Raw genomic sequence first — 19766 nt, 5'->3', positions numbered from 1 at the left:
CATTTAGCTATTCATACATACAGTCACAACGTCAGCTGCATTATAATACTAGTAAATGTTGAATATACATTTAATATCCACCAGCTCTAAATGACATTCAAATTGCATGTATGAGCAAGAGTGTATGCGCGTGTTTGCCAATGTGTGTGTGTGTGTGTGTGAGTGTGTGTGTGTGTGTTTGTGACCGTGTGTTAGTGTAACTGTTCTGGACAGCGACGAAATGAAAGCGGTTGCCAAAGGGTTAAGCAGCGAATGTCTGGTATAAAATATGCCATAGGGAAATTAAATGTAATGGCTGCCTTTGGGCGTATTTGTCATGGGCGTCGCCTTTCCGTCCCTCTTTCTCCCTCTCTTCATGTATGAGTGTATAGCAAATTACAGACGTTAGATATTAGTGCCGTTTGTTACCTTTTAATGACAGTTGTTGCACATTTTTCATATGCCAGCCAGTTGGCCAAGTTGGCTTGAAACCCATCATAAAGACCCATCATAAAAGCATAGAGTACAATTTTTGAGCATTTTGATTTTATGGAGTTGTTAGTGACACGCTTTAATCGAGATTAAGATAGTCTTCAAAACTAAATAGTATAACTCTTAAGCATTTGAAAACTTTTAAAGTTGCTATGCAGAAATTGACAGTAAATACTTTCTTTAATTTTCTTAAACATTGAATTAAGAAAAGCAATAGTATAACTAGACTCACCATAAGCCGCAATACTTTTGCTTCGAAATGTTTTGTAAGCAGCTTAAGCTTTTATCTATGGCCCTTTTAAACTGAACGTTCTTTATACTATTTATATCGCAAAAAATTTGCTTGAAATCACCTTCAACTTTTGACTAGGCTCATCTTAAGCTCTGTCTGGAAGTGTAGAGATTTTTATATACTTATTTTTATGAGCATGTGTGACGCACATGCTTCAACTGCTCTCAGCTCTAATTTTCATTTGGTTCCGCATGGATAAGCCAATATTCGAATGTCACATTCAATGACAAGCACTGTCATGTTCACATTTAAATTAAAAAATAAACATTAATAAATGGCAAGAAATTAAACTATTCATTTTCATTTTACGTCGGTTCATGATAATGGGATGCCATGGTTAGGAAATTACAAATTGCCATCCAATTGGCATAAAACGGAAACAATTGTAATCTGAAATCTATTTCCACTACTATGTTATGCCTATAAAATATGTTTGCTTCAATTAGGCCCACTTAAGGTTGAATGCAATTACGAATTGTTAACGTCTTTTACTTGCTGTCATATTTAACTGTAACTGTATTCGAGACTGTAGATAGTGAACTTTAGCTGTAACTTTATTTTGTTATCAAATTCCGCATTATAAACCAATATTCAAGTGTCACATTTAACGACATGCACCGTCATGTTCATTTTTTAATTTAAATATGTTAAATGTAATAAAAACAAAAAATAATGCCAAGAACTGAAACAATTTCAACAGTAATAATAATGCACTGATTATGTTTATTTGCAACCTTTGCATTTTTCCAGCGAAAATCAATTCATCGCACAATGTTTACTATGTGATTTACAAGCATTATCCATTGTCTTCTAATTACGTTTAATATTTATTATTTCTGCGAATTATTGTGCAATATTGCAATCATAATTATTCCTTTTTAAGGGTATCAACTGCGTCATACGAAGAACAAGCTTCTCCTAAGTCGCTGGCTTTGAATTGCGCAGTGTCCTGGACAACGAGGGTCATTAATGCGACTTGTTGTGTCCTTTACCCCATCCATTCTTTGTCTCTACTCATGTGTGTGCGTGCGTGTGTGTGTGGGTGTTGCCACGGGTCAAATTGTCCTGATTTATGTGTTTATTTTGCAGGTCAGCCGTTTTTGTTATTCCTTCTAGATTGCATTTTACTCGAGCTGCGGTTTATTTTTATGAATATTATTTTGTTTCATTTTATTTTTTGATATTTTTATTTTGTTTTTCTTTCATTTCATATCATATTTTTCGTTTTTATCCTCGGTTTTTACTGCGGTTTGAATTCCTGTTCATGGAATGCGCCAGGATAATTAAAAATAAGCGCATGGGAGTGTAAAAAATATGCTGCATACTTTTAGGCGAAGGCGGATGCAAAGGCGTATGCTAAACAGTCTTTGCCATGCACTTTTCGCATTTGCATCATCGTTAAATTGTGCAGCATGCAGAGTCAGCGCTTGCTAGCGATTGCCAGCCAATTTAATCAGCTCAAGCGGATTAAAGCGCTGACTTCCCTCAGCAAAAATAAAGAAACAATAAAAACAACAAGGAAAAAAGGCATCTTTGGCACGCCGAACATTTTGTACGCTTACAGAGCCTAGTACTTAGTTTTTTAGTGATCATTCCTTTATGCTATAACAGTTCAAAATCGTTCAGAATGACTAAGACAATATCAAATAAACAAGCCGTAAGATAAGTTGAGTTACTTCAAGAAACAACACAGTTTATTATACTTAATGTTGTTAATGTTAATTAATTAATGTTAATGTTTTCGACGTTTCGTTACTATAGTAATTACACAAATACACAATTAGTGAGAATAGTTGAGATACTTCAAAAAACATGAAAGTTTTTCATACTAAACTTTGATATTTAATTGATCGTGTCTTTAAAAGTTATTTAAAAAAATGTTTGCAGTGAGCCCCTAAAAAAGTGGGTAAAGAGAAAACTAATATACATGTATATAGATTCAGTTTAATCTACATCTATAAATATTTTTATTCAGTCCTCTTTTAAAGGGCTACAAGCTTTCTGACAATATCATAATATCCTCTGCAAGGGAAATGCAACAGGGCAACGGCAGCTTGTGTGAGTGACGCTGATGAATTTCTTGGTAAGACTACAAACTGCACACGTGGCCAGCGCTCGGGTTCTCACAGTTGATTTGAAAAATTCAGTGGAATCAGTTGGACTGTCTTCAATGCATCATATAATAATTCCTTAAGCAAGTCCCACATTAAAATATATATAGTTTTTTCACTTGACAGTGGCAGCATGGCAGTGAGCACATGTGCACAGACGTCACAACAACAACTGCCCATCTAAAGATGATAAAAAAAAGTCGATACTTTTAATCGAAAGTTAGTATTTTTGGCATATTTTAGTGTGAAAGTTTTGACAACAGTTGTTTAGTGACGTTACGACACAAAAGCATTTGTTATATTGTATGAAAATTTTACAATGCAACCCACAAATTATTTTGCAAGTCGAAACAACAAAAAATTAACGGTGTTTTCATATTTTATACATATGTATATAAATTGTTCATAAAGCGCGCATCGGATAAAACTAAATAAAAAACATTGAAAGAGATTCCAAATTTGAACCGGCAACTTTTGTACGTAGATCGTCAACTCTAGCATCTAGAGTACCTGGAAGCTCAAACATTTTCAAACCAAATTATAAAACTGAAATACAAATTCCTGGGCAGGACTGAAATGTAAAGAGATGCTTACTGTGAAGTGAACACCCTAATAGTATTTGTGAAATCGTTTGAATGCTGCAAAGCTCATTAAGTGACTATTTTTAGCAAATATCCTTAAAAACTACATGATATGGAATAAACATTGAATGAGGGCAGGCTTGGAAACACATGCAGTCAATTAAACAATTTAAAGTTCATTATTGTGCATTTTTAAATTATTTTTGCTAATACTTTTGAGTTGCTTATATGTACGCAATTGCCATAGCAAGCATTGAGTAGTTGTAGCTCTTAAAGAAACTAATTGGTAGCTTCTTAAAGCAACTAATTGGATTAAGCTTCTTAGGTGATATTTTTAGTCAATTAAAATGATGCAGCTTAACTGAGTGAATGTACAGATGAATGCTAATTGACTATTATGATAATTTCATTCGATTCTTAAGGTAGCTGCGAAATAATTGGCAATTATAGCTCATTAGTGAAATTTGTAGAAAGCTTAAATTAAAGCAAATAAAACAAATAAAGCAGAAATTTAGATCAATATTAAAGTATTTGCATTAAAAAACACTCTGATAAGCTGGTTTAAACGATCTTAAGAAGCTAATACGATTGAGATTGAGTTGAGATTACCCGAATTTCAAAAATTGAAAAATTTAAATTACACTGTTGCAATCTGTATGTACATGCCTCAAACGGGAGACATGTTGCAGCAGCTGCTACACTCTAGTCCTAGTCAAGTATCCTGCAGCATGGAGGACACTGTTGACCTTACCCTTTGTCCTTGCATCTGCATTGAACAGTTGCCAGTTGTCAGTTAGTGGTTGCACTTTGCTGGTTGCGGCTATTCGATCTGCAGGCCAAAGTTTGTTGCCATGGCAGTCGATAGAAACTGTAAAATGTTGGTTAACGTGTCCGCTGCTGGCCAAAAGGTGAACAACGACCATTAGGCAACAGAACACTTCTCTGTCGCAATGATGCAATTTTATCTAATTCATAACTTACATTAACTTAGTTGTAATTGCAAAAACTATAGAATTTTTAACAAACAATAATAGCAAGAAGACTGACAATTTTTAAAAATTGATTTGTAAAATCAAGAGAATTTGTCTTAAATATTTCATTTTTTAAATAGGACAACTTAAAGATAAAACACACAAAAAATACTTCTAATGCAATCAAAATGTTTTCATTATTTGAAGAATTTATGATTCTTGACGTAAATTCTAAGTCTTTAGACAAAAATCTTGATATCAAATTAGCTATAGTATTTTGGTCTCAGAAATTTCGCGTTCTATATTTTCATTTCTCTCTTGGAAATTTGAATTTCTCACTGTGCTAACCAGCACTGAAAATTGGCCAAAAGTACAGTATATACTATAATAACTGTAAGACACAGCTTAGCATCCGTAAGTTAACAACAACTTAGAAAACGATGCTTGCCATATCTGGTGGCAAAAATCTTAACTGCTATCCGTAAATAACGCACGAAATTTAAGATTATTCCTTTGTTTTTCTTTATTTATTTTTTTCGATGTTACCACTTCTGTTGTTGTTGTGGCTTGCATAATTCAGCAGTCAAAAATTGTTGCTGTCACATTAAAAAAATATACTTACATTGATACACCTGACTAAATATGTATTTAGTCTATATACTTGGATAGATACTTATGTACATATGTTATGTACATGCATGTATTGTGGGCACGTATTTATGCCTTGACGTGCCTCAAATGGGCGTGGTCGTGGGGACTGGTTGAGTCGTTTAGCTTTGCGCCCTGCATGCAAATTTTATGTTTTAATAACAAGTCTGTGGCATGCAAGCGGCGCATATTTTATGCCAATTGCCTGTGCCACGCTTCATGCCAAACCCTGCCACATCCTTTAAAGTCCAACTAACACACCCCCGCACCCCTGCACTCCTGCATCCCCGCACACCCTTCGGCCAGCGTGGCAACCTTTCGGATAGCCTTAGGGAATTCACTTTGTCTTTGTCTCTCGATTTGGATTTGACGTTAGCTTTGGGCCTTTCACCGTTTGTCTGTGCGTGCGCCATGTTGCAAAGCTGCTTTATTTTTATTTTAACTTTAACTCAGCGTTCTCTGCCACTGTACATTTATCTGCTAAATCAGTCACGCTCATTTTTACTAGACTCTCCTTTTACTTAACTCACCCACCACTTCGAAATATGCATTGAATTATTTGTGTCAGCTGCAGCTAATTGAGTTTTATTGCCTCGCCTTGTTGCAACTGCCCCATGTCCAGTACATAACTTTTAGTTTTCATTTCTTTTTTTGAAAAATTTAAATTTTGTATAAATTTGTATAGAGTGTGCCTTCCAGGTAAATAGATCACGCAAATCGTGCGTCAGTCTTCTGTGCGTGCCTCATGCGACTTGCAACTGCAACGGCAACAGCAAATGCAAATGCAAATGTAAATAAAAATGCATATGCAAATGCTGCATTAAATATGATTGCTGCAATTAGGCGTGTCCAGGCACTCAGATTGCCACACTGACGATGACGATGACGATGTTGTAAGTCCCAACAGTTGCGCTTTGGCAGCAGCGAGGCCAACTACCATATCATTAAAATTTGAGTAATCGTTTTAGATTTTTCATAAATTCATTGCTTGACAGACTCCTGTTTAACTTGAAGAAACTAAGCCAGTAATGTCCAAAAGTAGGATAAAGTAGGCTTTCAAAATATTGTTTCGTAGGACATGTGATAGAAAAAGTATATTTTAGCCTTATTTGGACACTGAACTAAACTAACATTTTCGTATTTCGTTCGATCAGTTGAAAACTCAGCTTTGAATATTTGTTCTTTATTGTTTTTTATTAACATTGAACAAATTTTCACAACATGTGAAAGCCAGTCGTATTTTCAGAGTAGAACATACAAATTTACATGTTCGGTAGACTTCCTCGTTCGAAAAATATTTGAAATTAACATCATCTACAATTTTTAAATATATTTTTTATAAATAATATTTATGACACTAACAAAACTGATCATTATTATTTTACTGCAGTGGGCGGAAAATGGGGGATATATTAATTCTTATGTTAATAGTAATATGGATACTGAAGAGATAACTTTAAAACAATTATTTCTAGAAAATAGTTTCACAAGAAAACGAAAAACTGTTTTTTTTTTTTAATAATCGTTATCATTTAAAAAAAAATTATCAACATTTATATTTGGTATATACATATGCATATATTTAGATATATCAGCTTTGAATTCCATAAAAACCAGAACATTAAATACAAATAGTTTTTGTAAAGAACTTCAAATTATATGTTTACAGTGTCTTCCATGGGGCTTAACGTTTTAGAATAAAACACGTTTTTTCCAAATCGCTGCCCACTTGAGATTTTTAATTTTATTTCTGTCCGTTTTTGTTTCAGTCGCAGTTTTTGCGCTTTCTTTCGCACTTAATTAAAAAATCTTTTGCTGACGTGTGACACGCACATGCGGCCGCACCTGCTGTCTGCTCTTCCCCCTCCCTCATCCCAACAATTAAGCACCCCAATGTATCCCCCACTTTATCACACTGACAATTAGACATTGCATTTTATTTGTACGCTGTCCGTTTTAATTGCAGCTTTAGAAAATAGAAAAAAAAAATCAAGAAAAAAAAAATAGAAAATGTGCAATTATCTTCGGGGTCGCCGAGAAGAGGTTAAATACCCTGGAATAAAATTCCAAAAGAAACTATAATGTTTATAGAATAAAGTATAATATAACGCAATGAATTAAGATGAGAAAAAAATATGGATTGTCCTTAAATACGTGAAAAGTTAAGGAAACAGACAGAATCTCTACTGCTTTAGGATAGCTTTAGAATATTTGAAATCTTCCATCCGATTGCCTGTTGCATTGTGACAACACATCAACACGTCTTGTGAATGGTTGTATTCACCTCGTAATGACAGATGGGATGTCGTGTGACGCCATCTTTGGGATTGACGGAGTAAACGGTCCCTAGGACAGTGTAAATGGTATTTGGTTGATACATAAACTTCAATATGGCCGTATCGGGTGGTATTTGAATCACATTCATCGTATAGATGCCTGGCTTGAGTGGACAGGCGAGACTCATGTTGCTTCCAGCACCCGAGAGCATCAATTTGGCTGCATTATTCCAAGCATTAACACGTTTAATATACTTCCAGAACTCGCAAGTTCTTACTGACGAATTGTAGAGTGTACGAGGTTGTTCCACACGTGTATTACTGCGACGTCTAGTTGAATGTTGCAAGAGAACTAAATGCCACATCGGTATCGCAACTTCCTTACGCACCGTTGTCACCGACGACAGCGAATTGTTTCTCACGTGCATTTTCATCACTAGCCCATAGTTGGGCGTATCCCAGAGCGAAAAGTTCAATGGCTTCATTAAATAACAGTACTGTAAAAGCATTGAGGATATGAGAATTAATGGCATGCAAGTAAATAGAATTGCAGTCGTCACCCCGATTTTTCAATTCATCCTCTGAGTTTATTGAGAATTTCTTGTGTTTCAAGGAAATCATAAATATCATGGAACCGATTTTAATTGTATTTTGGACTTTTGAAAAGAGTTCATACCAAGCAACACTATTAATTCGTAAGCTTGTACTTTAAATTCTTTAAATAATCACCAATTGTCATAAGAACTCACCTGCTTGCCAAGCTGTAGAATTGCGAGAAACATCAGCGCTTGAAGCACACGTCTTTTTTCTTTCATAATGTATTAGCAAATGAGAAATTGTTAGTTAATTATTGATTCAGTATTCAATTAGAGCCATGCCATTGGGCTCTAATGATTATTTAAGTGATTTTTAATGCCATTAATTTTGTTAAAATATAATATGGATTTAAATGTCTTAGTTATTGGAGCTGTCATTGGCGCTGTCATTACTTAATTGCCACATTCAAATACAGCGGCGAACAAATATGACAGCCATATCATTAAACGCGACTAATAGATACCCCGTAGACTGACTTGTTGTGGAGCAATGAAATAATCCAAAATAGTCAAAATATCAACATGCTACCCTTATACATATTCTTTTAAATTATAAAGTCTTTATATTTGAAAGATATATAAAATTTGTTTTGATTAGCAATGCAAATAATTTAAAAATAATTGTTACAGATATAAACACAAGTCTGTAATTCACATTTGTTTGAGTACAGCATATTAGAGCATCAATAAAACACTGTAAATTGTAATCACAACGCTTGACCTCTCACACAAATCCCGAAAACCAAAATCGTCAGCTTTTTAAACACAAAGACGAAACAAAAAAGTTAAATAAACACAGTGTGGATTTAGGAAATCGGGACGAGAGAGAAGCTGGGTGGGGCTTATTTACTTAGGCTACAGTTAACAAAACAACAACAATAAGTTACAAAACTCAGCTTCACTTTACCCAACTCTTCAGTAAGCATTATCATCAAAATTATCGACGTCGTCATCATGAGTTGCCAATAACAGACAAAAAAAAAAAATAAAAACAAAATAAAGGGAGAGGAAAAGAGAGAGAGAGAGAGTGATATCTGTATTTGTAGTTTGGTAATTGTTAAACTTTTATTTGTTTATATAGCTAATTAGAATTCGCTTAGTCAGGCTTTGGACACATCTATAACAGATTTCCGTTACAGTTACATCTAGGATACATTTCCGTTATCCCTTATCCGGTTTCCGGTTCTGTTTGTGTTGCCGTCTTCATATTGCGTTCGCATTCAACATGCAAAGTGGCGGCTGCTGTGACACCAAATCAACAACAACAACAGCAAATACACAAGTAGCAACAATGACCACTTTTGTCACCAGCTGCCATCTTCTATGAAATGTCCTTTGTTGACATACACACATTCCCTGTCTCTTACATGAACACACACACTCACACACACACACACACAGACATTTGGCCATTCAGTCTGTTGTTGTTGCTGTTGTCGCTTCAATTTTCATATTTACTTACGAGTTATTTTCCAGCAAATATTTGCATTGGCTTACCAACATCAGCAGCAGCAACAGTCTCTATGACATTGACTTGGCTTTTCGCATTCATTTCACATTTTCCCCTTCAATTTGCAGCATAGCATACTAGGCGGTTGATTTATCTTGTTGTTGTTATTATTATTATGTCTTTATCAGACGCCCAAAACCAACAACAATAACTACACAAATTACGCGTGTCTTTCTCTGTTGATTTATAATACAAAGCAACATCATAAAACTGCTTCACTCAATTTTCAATTCAATTTAACACACAAATACACACACACATACACACACACCGACATTCACACATGTACAGTTATAACCCCAGAGCAATAAGAAGCAATGCAAATGGCCGTCAAGTTGTCTCTCCGTCTGTCTGATTGGACGGAGCTTCTGTTTCTGTTTTTGTATCTGCTCTTGCTTTTGTGATTGTTGTGGCTGTTGCGACTGTTTTATTTCTTTGCTTCGTATTTTTGGAAGATTTTTTGGTTTTTTGATTCTGCTACTTTATCCATTTACTTTGCTGGTTTTGTGTACCAAATTAAGGGAAAAGGGTTCTACGACTTGTTAGGGCCACATACCAAGCTTCAACTCAATCTGCAATCAGTCCATGAAAGTTTAAGATCATCTAAATATTCATGTAATCTGAAACGTTATTATTTAAATTTTAACTATGCTAATTTGTGGACAATTGGTAGACAATTGTTTTTTTTAGTTGATCTACTCAGTTGTAAAATAATTTGCATATGTTTTAATGTTTAAATGAGTAAATTAAAAACAATGTTTTTTTTTGGCTTAGAGTTACTTAAATATAAAATATTGTATGAAAATAATGAAAATTCGTTGAGTGTTATTTTTCCTTACAAAGTCATGATATATTTGGTTAAAAAATAAACATTAACATATATTTCACGCTCCTTTAGAGTATCTATAAAAAGTGATTTTTTGTATTAAAAAAAAGAAAAAACAGAGTAGTCAAGTAGGTATTTATTGTCCCCGCAAATAAAATTAATGTTTATTATCCAAAAGTTACTTAATTCCAAATGCTTACAAATTTATCAAACTAAATAAACGATGAGCTTCAGCTTTATTTGCTCTAAAAATTCATACATTTGTTCGATTAATATACGAAATTGTACCAAATATTTGCCGAAATTTGCGAGTCTCTCACGAAAAGCAATTGCATTTATTCGCTTTGTTTTTGGGGTTCAAGAGTATTTCAGCTGTGACCTTTGGCCCATACTATATTTAGCATTTACTGTCTGCGTGGATTGTTGGAAGTCGCTTTTTTTTTTTGTTCCTTGAGGCTGAGTCCTTGTTTTCACCGCCTTCGTTATAATGTTTTTGTCTATTACTCGTATTTGATGGTCTACAAGTGTCTCTGCTGCCCGAAACGCCTTCATTCATTTTCCAGTGTAAAATTGATCTATTTGGATTGCTTTTATTTCACATTTTGAGTGCTTGTTGTCATTGTTGTTGTTCGTGATTTGTTTCAATAAGCTTTTATGGGCTTTTAGTTGGTCGATTGATGGCTCAAATTGTTTTGCCTGCCTGCGAGACGATTTAACAGTCGTTTTTCTTGTTGCTGTTTTTATTTATTGTTGATTTGCCTTATTCTTCCTTGTCCCACAGGAGGAATACAGAGAACATCGACAAAAATGCCAATATTCAGTTTTTCCATTTGAGTGTCAAGCGCCTAAAAGTATGCCACATAAGTGCCAACTCTAATGCACACTCCTCTCTCCCTGTTGCCGCCACAGTTGATGGCCGTTTGGCCGATTGCGCCGATTGCCGGGCAACCATCGTTGTTGCCATTTCTTATCGCTGCACTGCATGGGGGGCCTTGAACGTTTTATGATTGCACTTTTCAGCAATAAAATAAAGCATACACTTACACCCACACACTCACACTACACACATCCACACATGCACATTCACATCCCCATCCACATCCACACACTCACATCTCGTTGGCATCATCAGCAGCAGCCGCAGGCAATGAGACTTGACACCAATGTTGAAACTTTAATAACCTCAGACAGTGCGCTGCCCGGCACATGCAATAAAATGTCTGTTGGCTCATAAAAACTAACCTACAAATACACACATACATAATACCACACCAATACACCAACGAATATCCTTGAATTAAAGCGAAAACGGTTATTGCATCTTCATACAGTCTTATAAGATATGTTGTATATGCATCATATAAAAAAGAATAACAAAAAATTATACGTATCCAAAATTGTGCGAATTATGAATACCCTTTTATATGATTGCCATTTTTTTTTTCTATAAGGCTCAGAAGCAGTTGCAGTTGCCCTAATATTTTTACTTCAATAAAATCAAAAGTAGATCTGATCCCATTGCAGTAAAATCTAGAAAAACCTAACAAAATTTATAAGCTATTTTTTAGTATAAAGGTTCGAAAAAAAACAGCTGCAGGAATTTTTTTGTTTTTTTGTATTTGAAGTTTGACGGGAATTTTTATATCCGGGCCTACTGGAGACAGACCTTGTGGCAAGGATTTACATACGTATAGAAAATAACAAATTATTTTTGAAAAATTTTACCGAAACCGTACTGGGACAAACGTTTTGGTTTTCGGTTCTTGAAATTGAATTTATTTGGGTTAACGGTTGCAGTATCGGTTCCGGTACTATTCCCTGATTGCGATAGATCAACATAACTTACAGTGTGATAATTTGTAAACTCTTTACCCTTATCAATTTCAATGATAGAGAGGCATTTCCATTAATATTTACAGCATATATTGAGAATTGTATAAAACCCTGTCATTCGGTTAGAGTATAAGAAGAAGCAATGCCCAGTTGAGCGAGTCTCGGGGGGCAGTGATGCGAGAGTGTGCGATGCCACTGTCAGCTGTCATCGCGTCGCCAATGCAGCTCATAAACATGAGGGTCGTCTATACCATCCCCTTGGTGCCCAGATCCAACTCAACTGCCACATCACGGTGGCAGATCCACTCGGTTTGTCAACGCTGCCATGATGTGCTCTCTGGGTAGACCTGTCATGTGCTGTTTGGACCATCATCGCGTTATATTTATTTCCGAGTCATACCAATGTGTGCTCTGTTATTGCCTGCATAATTGTTACAGTCTATTGGCTGCGTTCTCGCATTCAGTTCCGTTGCATGACTATAAAGTTGAGAAAGAAAAACTATTGAAGTTGATAAAGACATTAACTTGACTTAGTAAACTTAATTTCTAAATAAAACAGTTTACTTTGTTACCTTGTAAGTATAACAATGACAAAGAAAAACTACGAATATAATTCAAAGAAAAAAAAAAAAATAAGGATACAAGGCAAATAAAAACTATCCAATTCAATTAAAAAAATCATTTAGTTTACAAAAATTCTAAAAATTTATCTTATCAGTATTAGGGAAAAAAGGTTCTTTCAATACTGGACTCTGATTGAACAGTACACATTTTTTTTATCATTTTGCTGGTTGTTGTTACAGTTTTTAAACTGAACCAAACTATTGAACTGCAATAACAAACAATGGCCAAAATGAGAAGATTTTAATAAAATATTTTTAATTTCGGACTTTCCTTATTTGTGCTTACCCATTTTCTTCCATAAGTTTAGTTTTTGTTTTATATTTTTGTTTATATATCTTAATTACACGTTTTATAGTTTTGTTGTTCTGATTTTTCCCCCATTTCTGCTACTCTAAACATTATTTCTAAAATTTGCATGGTTACTTTGTATTCACTTTTGTATTTCATTAAATTTTCAAATTTTTTCTTTTCAAAAATGCATGCTGCTCTGACTTCTTACAATGTAACAAAACAATCTTTTGTATAAAACTTGTTCGGCTTTGTTTTAAAGAAATTTCTTCCTTTGCATTTTAATTTAATTTGGGTTTCGTAATCAGTCTCGTTTGTTGGCTGTTAAATCAAAGTACTTTTATGCGATTAGTGTTTAATTTCGGTTTAAGTTGAAAATGTTTGATGGAACATTATGCAATTGCCTGTATAATTATAAGCTAGATAGTTATTGTCATCGTCATCGTCGTCGTTTTTCGTCGCGATTTCCTCATCTAACCATTTAATTGCATATATATGCAACGCATATAATTGCTCATGTTCTCATAAAACATGTCCCAAGTCTGGGACAGCACCTATATGATCCACAGAATGTCCTGGATGGCCAGTTATTATCCCATCTCGTAGCGCTCATTGTCGGGGGTTCATATACAAGTATATAAATGTTACGCATTCGCCACGTACGCTACTTCATTACATCAGCTTGTTATTGTTATGGCTGCTGTTTCTCTGTAGTTGTTTTTGTCACTGCTGTCACTGTTGTTCCCGTTGTTGGTGTTTCTCCTGTTAAATTCCCGCGCCGCCGTCAAGACAAAACATGGCCCATCAATCTCTGACAGCGCCTATGCAAAACTGTCTGTGTATGGCGCCTCGCAGATCCCAATGGGGGACAACGAATGGGGCGGGCACTCGTAAATTTCATTTAATCACTCGAACCTTCCGACTTTGATGTACTACGTACAAATATTAAAGTCCAAACTGTCGGACATGGCCATTAAATGGCTTGGCCCTTGTCCATAAGAGACGCACAATTTATTGGCGTTGCCCATGAGCCAGGTGAAAAATTGGGTCAGCATTGGCAACATTGCAACAGTTGAGCCTCTGCCCTATCAGATATGAAGAGAAAGCCACAGCACAATTGAAAGGGAGAGCGAGAGACGGCGTCCGGGCAAGGTCAATTCTGTTTATGGATGGTCGGTCGTGGACCCGGTTTACTTCCTTGCTCCAGCTAACTGTTGCCTGTTGCTGGTGCGAGTGCGAGTGCAAATTTATGTTGAGATTAATTACAACAGTCATTGCAAAATGGGACTGCAGCCAGCAAACTTTAATTAGCCACAAACGTCAACAAGTCCAATGCCCTGAAACCCTCTAAAATCCGTCATAAGCCGAACTGTATGTGTTTTGTAGTATTCAATTTTCAATTTTATAGTTTCCTCTTTTTATTTCGCTTTGTGTTTATTTTACGGTTCGGCGACTTTACGAATTTAATTATATAAAAATTATTTTTTACGCAGTCCCGAATGTAATTTTTATTTTCAAGTTATATATATTTTTTTTAATTTATATATTAAATTGCATGTTGTTCGTAACAAAATTGGATATCAGAAATTTTGGGGAATGGAAAGACTTTCGTCACTAGACTTTTACCTCGTAAAGAGATTTTTTTTTTTGGAAGATATCAGAAATTTTTGAATTTCATATGCTTCAGATATTGATACTTTGAAAGAAGGTTATTAATAAGCATACTCCAAATTTAAAAATTAATTCACAATTACATCAAAGCAGGTTACCCTGTGCTCAGGCAGTTAAAAGCCGGTGGGCACGCCGACGATTTGAGGCATTGACGGATTTGAGTGGTTGTTCCAATGACAGCTATATGATATAGTCAACCGATTTGCATAATGTTTGGTCGAAATGCATAAGACCAACTTTAATTCACATTCTGTCATATTGAGATATCTACAAAGAAAAGATTTTTTCGTTCTAAAACTTGATTTTCGACCGATCGTTACCATGTCAGCTATAAGATATTGTGAACCGTTTTGACCAAAGCTTGCTCATGATGTATACAACTGACTCAAATGCATTATCGTTAAGAGTGATTGCGATATCTAAAAAAAAACCAAATAGTTTTTCAAACTAAAACGTGATTTTTAAGCTATCGTTCCTATGGCAACTGTATGATATTTTAATAAGATTTGAACCAAATTTTGTCAGGATGTTAAAGAACAATTTAAATGCACTATCTGTCAGATTGGTTGAGATATCTCAAAATAAAATTTTTTTCTGTCTAAAATGTGATTTTTAACCGACCGTTCTTATGGCAGCTATTTATTATAGTGGACCGATTTGAACCAATTTTGGTCAGGATGTGTTAGACCAACTTAAATGCATTATCTGTCAGATTTGGTTGAGGTCTCAAAAAAACAATTAATGAATTTTTGTTAATGTGTTTTTTATTACCTCGTGAGTTGCAGAAAAGATGGTATGATAAATTCGAAGATAACAGATTGGATTTCGGGAATTATAAACTTTGCTCTTGTCTGATATTCAAGCAAATACCAAATATAAGTTTACCAACTAGTTATCATGTTTTAGATTGCAAAATGTAATTTGTATATTTAAGTTTTAGTTACAGGAATTTTACAATTCATTATTATCTGATACCTCAATGCGAACCGAACCTAACTGAACTCAACGCAAATCATTTGTAATTGTGAAACAATAACCAATTTATCGCTTCTGTTAATTGAAAGCCATGTTATTAGTAATTCGAGTTTGTAGCGCTTTCGTACCGCTGACCACTTGACAGCTCTGACACTCGCGAACCGGTTCAGGCGGTTCAAAATGTTTACAACGTTATTAGCTTTGTGAGCTGCGGCTTACCACCAGCTGTAATCATCATAATGATGATCACTCATGTGAGATTTGTTTCAATCTGAATGAATAATTAAAATGCACGAAATGCAGCTGACAACACATTGCACATTGCGACATTGCCATGTGGCAAATAAGGCTCCAAAGCGAAGGTCACGCCATGGAGTGCATCAATGTGTCAAAGTCGAAGCCCCAGTCCCTGATTTGAGTGCATCCACAATTCAGTTAGTAGTGCGAGTGTGTGCGAAATGAGTGTGTTTATTTATTCATTATAATTATTGCGCACACGGACACACACACACACACATATAACTCGCATGCTCTTCCAAAACTCAATGTAACGTTAGTCTGCGGAACAAGCGTTTAATGCAAAAAAATTAATATTGCATACTTTTGTGCGTTGTACATTAATGACATGCTTGTGTGTCTGTGCGAGTGTGTGTGTCCCAAAAAAGTGATGTTATGCATTTTAGAAGGCGCATGTTAATAAATTAAAAGTACAACACACTTTTCGATAGATTTATATTTCCAAATATTTAATAAATAGCCTTTTAAATATGAGTGAGAGTATTTTAATGTGCATAAGTATTTATTGGCGTTACATTTGATAGCCAGTTGTCTTAAACAGTTAGTCTTAGTTTGCAAATAATATTTAAATATTTTATGCTCATGATAGTGACATGTTATATTTATTATGATAACTTTATTTTTATACTTATTAATAGGTGTTGCAATATTAAAATGTATATCATGAATATTATCAATGATATTCATATTTTTATAGCAATATTAATATGAATTACTTTTTGTAATGCTTTTTTATTTTTGAAAAAGCTCAAATAATTCTTAAACACGATGGATGCAATAAAAGTAGTAAAAAAAACTATTTGAGCTGATTTATTTTAACTTGGTTTTTATACCAGTTATGAAACCTGCTCATTACCTAAATCACAAGATAATCTTAAATTAGAAGCATAATGTACTCGAAATTAAAGAAACAAATACATTTTATTCATAACAGTTGCTTTCAGATCAGATTGAATTTATAGAGGTATTTTTATGCTTGACTAGCATGCACTTTGAGTGCCACTTGTTAATAGCAAGGCAAAGAGCAATTAGTTGCAAAATGTACAAAATATAAATATAAAAAAATTAATGTATGTATTATCAGTTAACTAAATGTTCTTCAGTTTTAAATGCATTCACTAGCATTTAGTGAGCACTCAGGTTTGACCATTACTTAGTTCAAAAACTCTCATTAGCTTAAATAAGCCCGACAGCAGCTGTGGAAAAACAGTTCATAGTTTTAAGCGGCGATTGTAAATCGCAAGGTAAATAGAAATAAAACGCAAATTTTACGCTAAATAAAAATAAAGAAGATGTAAAAACAACTGTAGAGCAGAGCATTGCAACTGAAACGGATACAAGTGGCAAACAATTTAGTTATATTTATAATTGAAAGTTTTGCCACTTGGCGCTATCGTTTTTTTCGTACCAATTTATTGAAGTGTGTTACTTCAGTGCATATTTCGCCCAAAAATGCTGTCTTGTCTAACCACCCCATTTTCCTCCTGCTTCGTTCTGCATGGATCCATTTCAAATGTGCATAAATCTCGAAAAACTTTATTGCAATGCAAACCAAAAAAGAAATGTAAATAAAATAAAACAGCGAATGAAATGGAAATAGAAACCAAGGCAAAAACTTTTATAAGCCGCGACGTCAAAGTGGCCGACTAGTGTTGACAGCCGTCGCGACGTTGACGGCTCGTTGGGTTGTAGTTGGCCAAAACTGTGCCGCATAATTTGCAATTAAATTATGGTCCGCCTGTTCTGCCACAGAACATTCTTCCACTTGGTTATGCGCTCAAAGTGTTGTTTATGATTATAGAATTTGCACGTTCGTCCTTCCATGTCACACAGTGCACACACACTATCTTGCCCCTTCGGCCGTATTATCCTCATTTTATGCGCTTAATTATTGGATTTGACTTTGTTGCCTTTACCCGCCTACTTTTGTTTTTGTTTATTTGTTTATTTTCGTTGCTTTTTTCGCATTGCGACTGCCGGTACTCTTGCTGCTGTGTAAGGGCATAAAGACGTCCGGAGTGTCTGCGGAAAAGCCTATATTTGCAGTAGCTTTCGAAATGTAACTACTTCATACAGAGCAAGTGGAAATATATGCTATTTAATGAACTAAAAAAAAAATAATTAATATTAATAATAAATTTCAAACCTTTGTTCTTTACCATTTTTGTTCGTGTTGTTGCTTGTTAACATATTGACAATAATAAATCAACTTTCAGTCAGCCAATACACTGTAGTTATTAAATATGAATTATATAATGTGTACTATTTTTTTTATTTTAAAATTATTTTTTCTTGTATTTCAATTTTTTAGCATTTTGAAATTTTAACTTTGATTTCGTCTTTTTAAAACTGAGACGCTATTCTTTGACATAAAGGAAATTATTTTTAAAAAAATTCTCTTAAATTATCCTCGAATTCATTTATCAAAAACTTTATCTTTCTTTGCTTTAAAGCCTTTCTCAAACCCAAGGCCAATCAACCTTTATGATTAGATAATATGGACTTAAATAAACGTTGACGATATGTTCCAAAAATAAATGTTGGTTTGACCTGAACTCAAAATCGCAAAATTCTTCGAATTTGTGCAAAATTTACTGTCCGTATGCTCATCTTAATAAATCAATTCATTTGAATATTGTTTAATTAAGTAAATCGAATATCTTTTAGAAAACAATTTCACTTGTTATCCAGTTACACTTTTTGGACACGATGACGTTTCTGTGGAAATGCGCATATGTAAAGGAAAGTCAAAAGTATGAGATTAAATGCAAAATTACTTAGCTTCAAGTCGAGAGCTCATTAATTCACTCTACCCACAAGCATATGAGCATATACATACATATACGTTTAACTTATGTGTGTATGAGTGGTTAGTAAGTTCGGTGCGTGGGAGTCTGTGTGTGTTTGTGTGTGTGTGTTTGAGTTATATGTGTTGTATTGTTGACTTTGGTTCTATTGTGTGTTAATGGAAAAAGTTGCCTGCCTGTTTTTGCCGCTTTTCACTGCCTGTTGCTGATTGCATTACAACTTGGACTCTTTGGCCAATAGATACTACAATAAACTACTGCTCATTGTTGCTTTTGGTCCGTAGATAACGAGTTGAACGTTGCTTCTCTGAATACATCTCGTTCTCCTCCAGCATCCCTCCCAAGAGCTTTTCATCATCTGCAACATGCTCAACAACCTGAAAAACTTGCAACACAATTAAGTAAAGAGAACCGCCTAAAATTTGTTTGGTAAAATTATATTGAATTCGCTAAAAGACCCAACTAACGGAATATGCGCATACTTTGATAGAATCGACAAAGGAATTGCATTGAAAATATTTATGAAGTAACTAAGCTGACGGCCGACAGTTTGACGGCAAAAGTCCTTATTCTGTAGCTTAATTTATGAAGTTTAAAATATATTATTTTGAAACTTAAACAAATCAATAAATTAAACTTTGCAAGATTAAGGGCCGGTTTTTCAATGTGTATTCAAGGGTTTTGATAACTATACAACAGATATTTTGACGTAAAATGTATAGAAATCAATGTCAAATTTGAATTTATCTATTTCATAAAATTTAAGGAGACATTGAAATACCGGCCCTCTATTGAATTTGTAGTGATTTTATGCTTTAAAAACGCAAGATTTATACGCAGGAATTTTAGGTTTTGTATATTATTTGTAAATTCTATCTTAATACTAAAAATTTATTTTTAAAGAAAAGCTTAATACTTAAAAAAAAATATAATTCTAATATTCTAAGGGCCTGTTTTTCAAAATCTATTTAACTGGCTTGATAACTATA

General features: G+C 34.4%; 2 protein-coding genes across 2 annotated transcripts in view; one reads left to right on the top strand and one right to left on the bottom strand.

Moving 5' to 3' along the window:
• The window catches only part of LOC117794035 (eye-specific diacylglycerol kinase-like), a 139183-nt gene that overhangs the window by 67386 nt on the left and 52031 nt on the right, over nucleotides 1-19766 (top strand). The window lies entirely within an intron of this gene.
• On the bottom strand, nucleotides 7182-7892 carry LOC117793990. The gene has a single exon (XM_034634457.1). The coding sequence runs from the start codon at nucleotides 7881-7883 to the stop codon at nucleotides 7329-7331; it is 555 nt and encodes a 184-aa protein (XP_034490348.1). The 5' UTR covers nucleotides 7884-7892; the 3' UTR covers nucleotides 7182-7328.

The sequence above is a fragment of the Drosophila innubila genome, chromosome X (genome assembly GCF_004354385.1).
Source record: "Drosophila innubila isolate TH190305 chromosome X, UK_Dinn_1.0, whole genome shotgun sequence".
Lineage (NCBI taxonomy): Eukaryota > Metazoa > Arthropoda > Insecta > Diptera > Drosophilidae > Drosophila > Drosophila innubila.
The sequence above is the reverse complement of the archived record's forward strand: the minus strand, read 5'-3'. Positions and strand labels throughout refer to the sequence as shown.

Bases quoted from the DNA above. Each gene is read 5' to 3' on its own strand.
- LOC117793990 (XM_034634457.1), bottom strand. From the start codon at position 7,883: ATGCCATTAATTCTCATATCCTCAATGCTTTTACAGTACTGTTATTTA.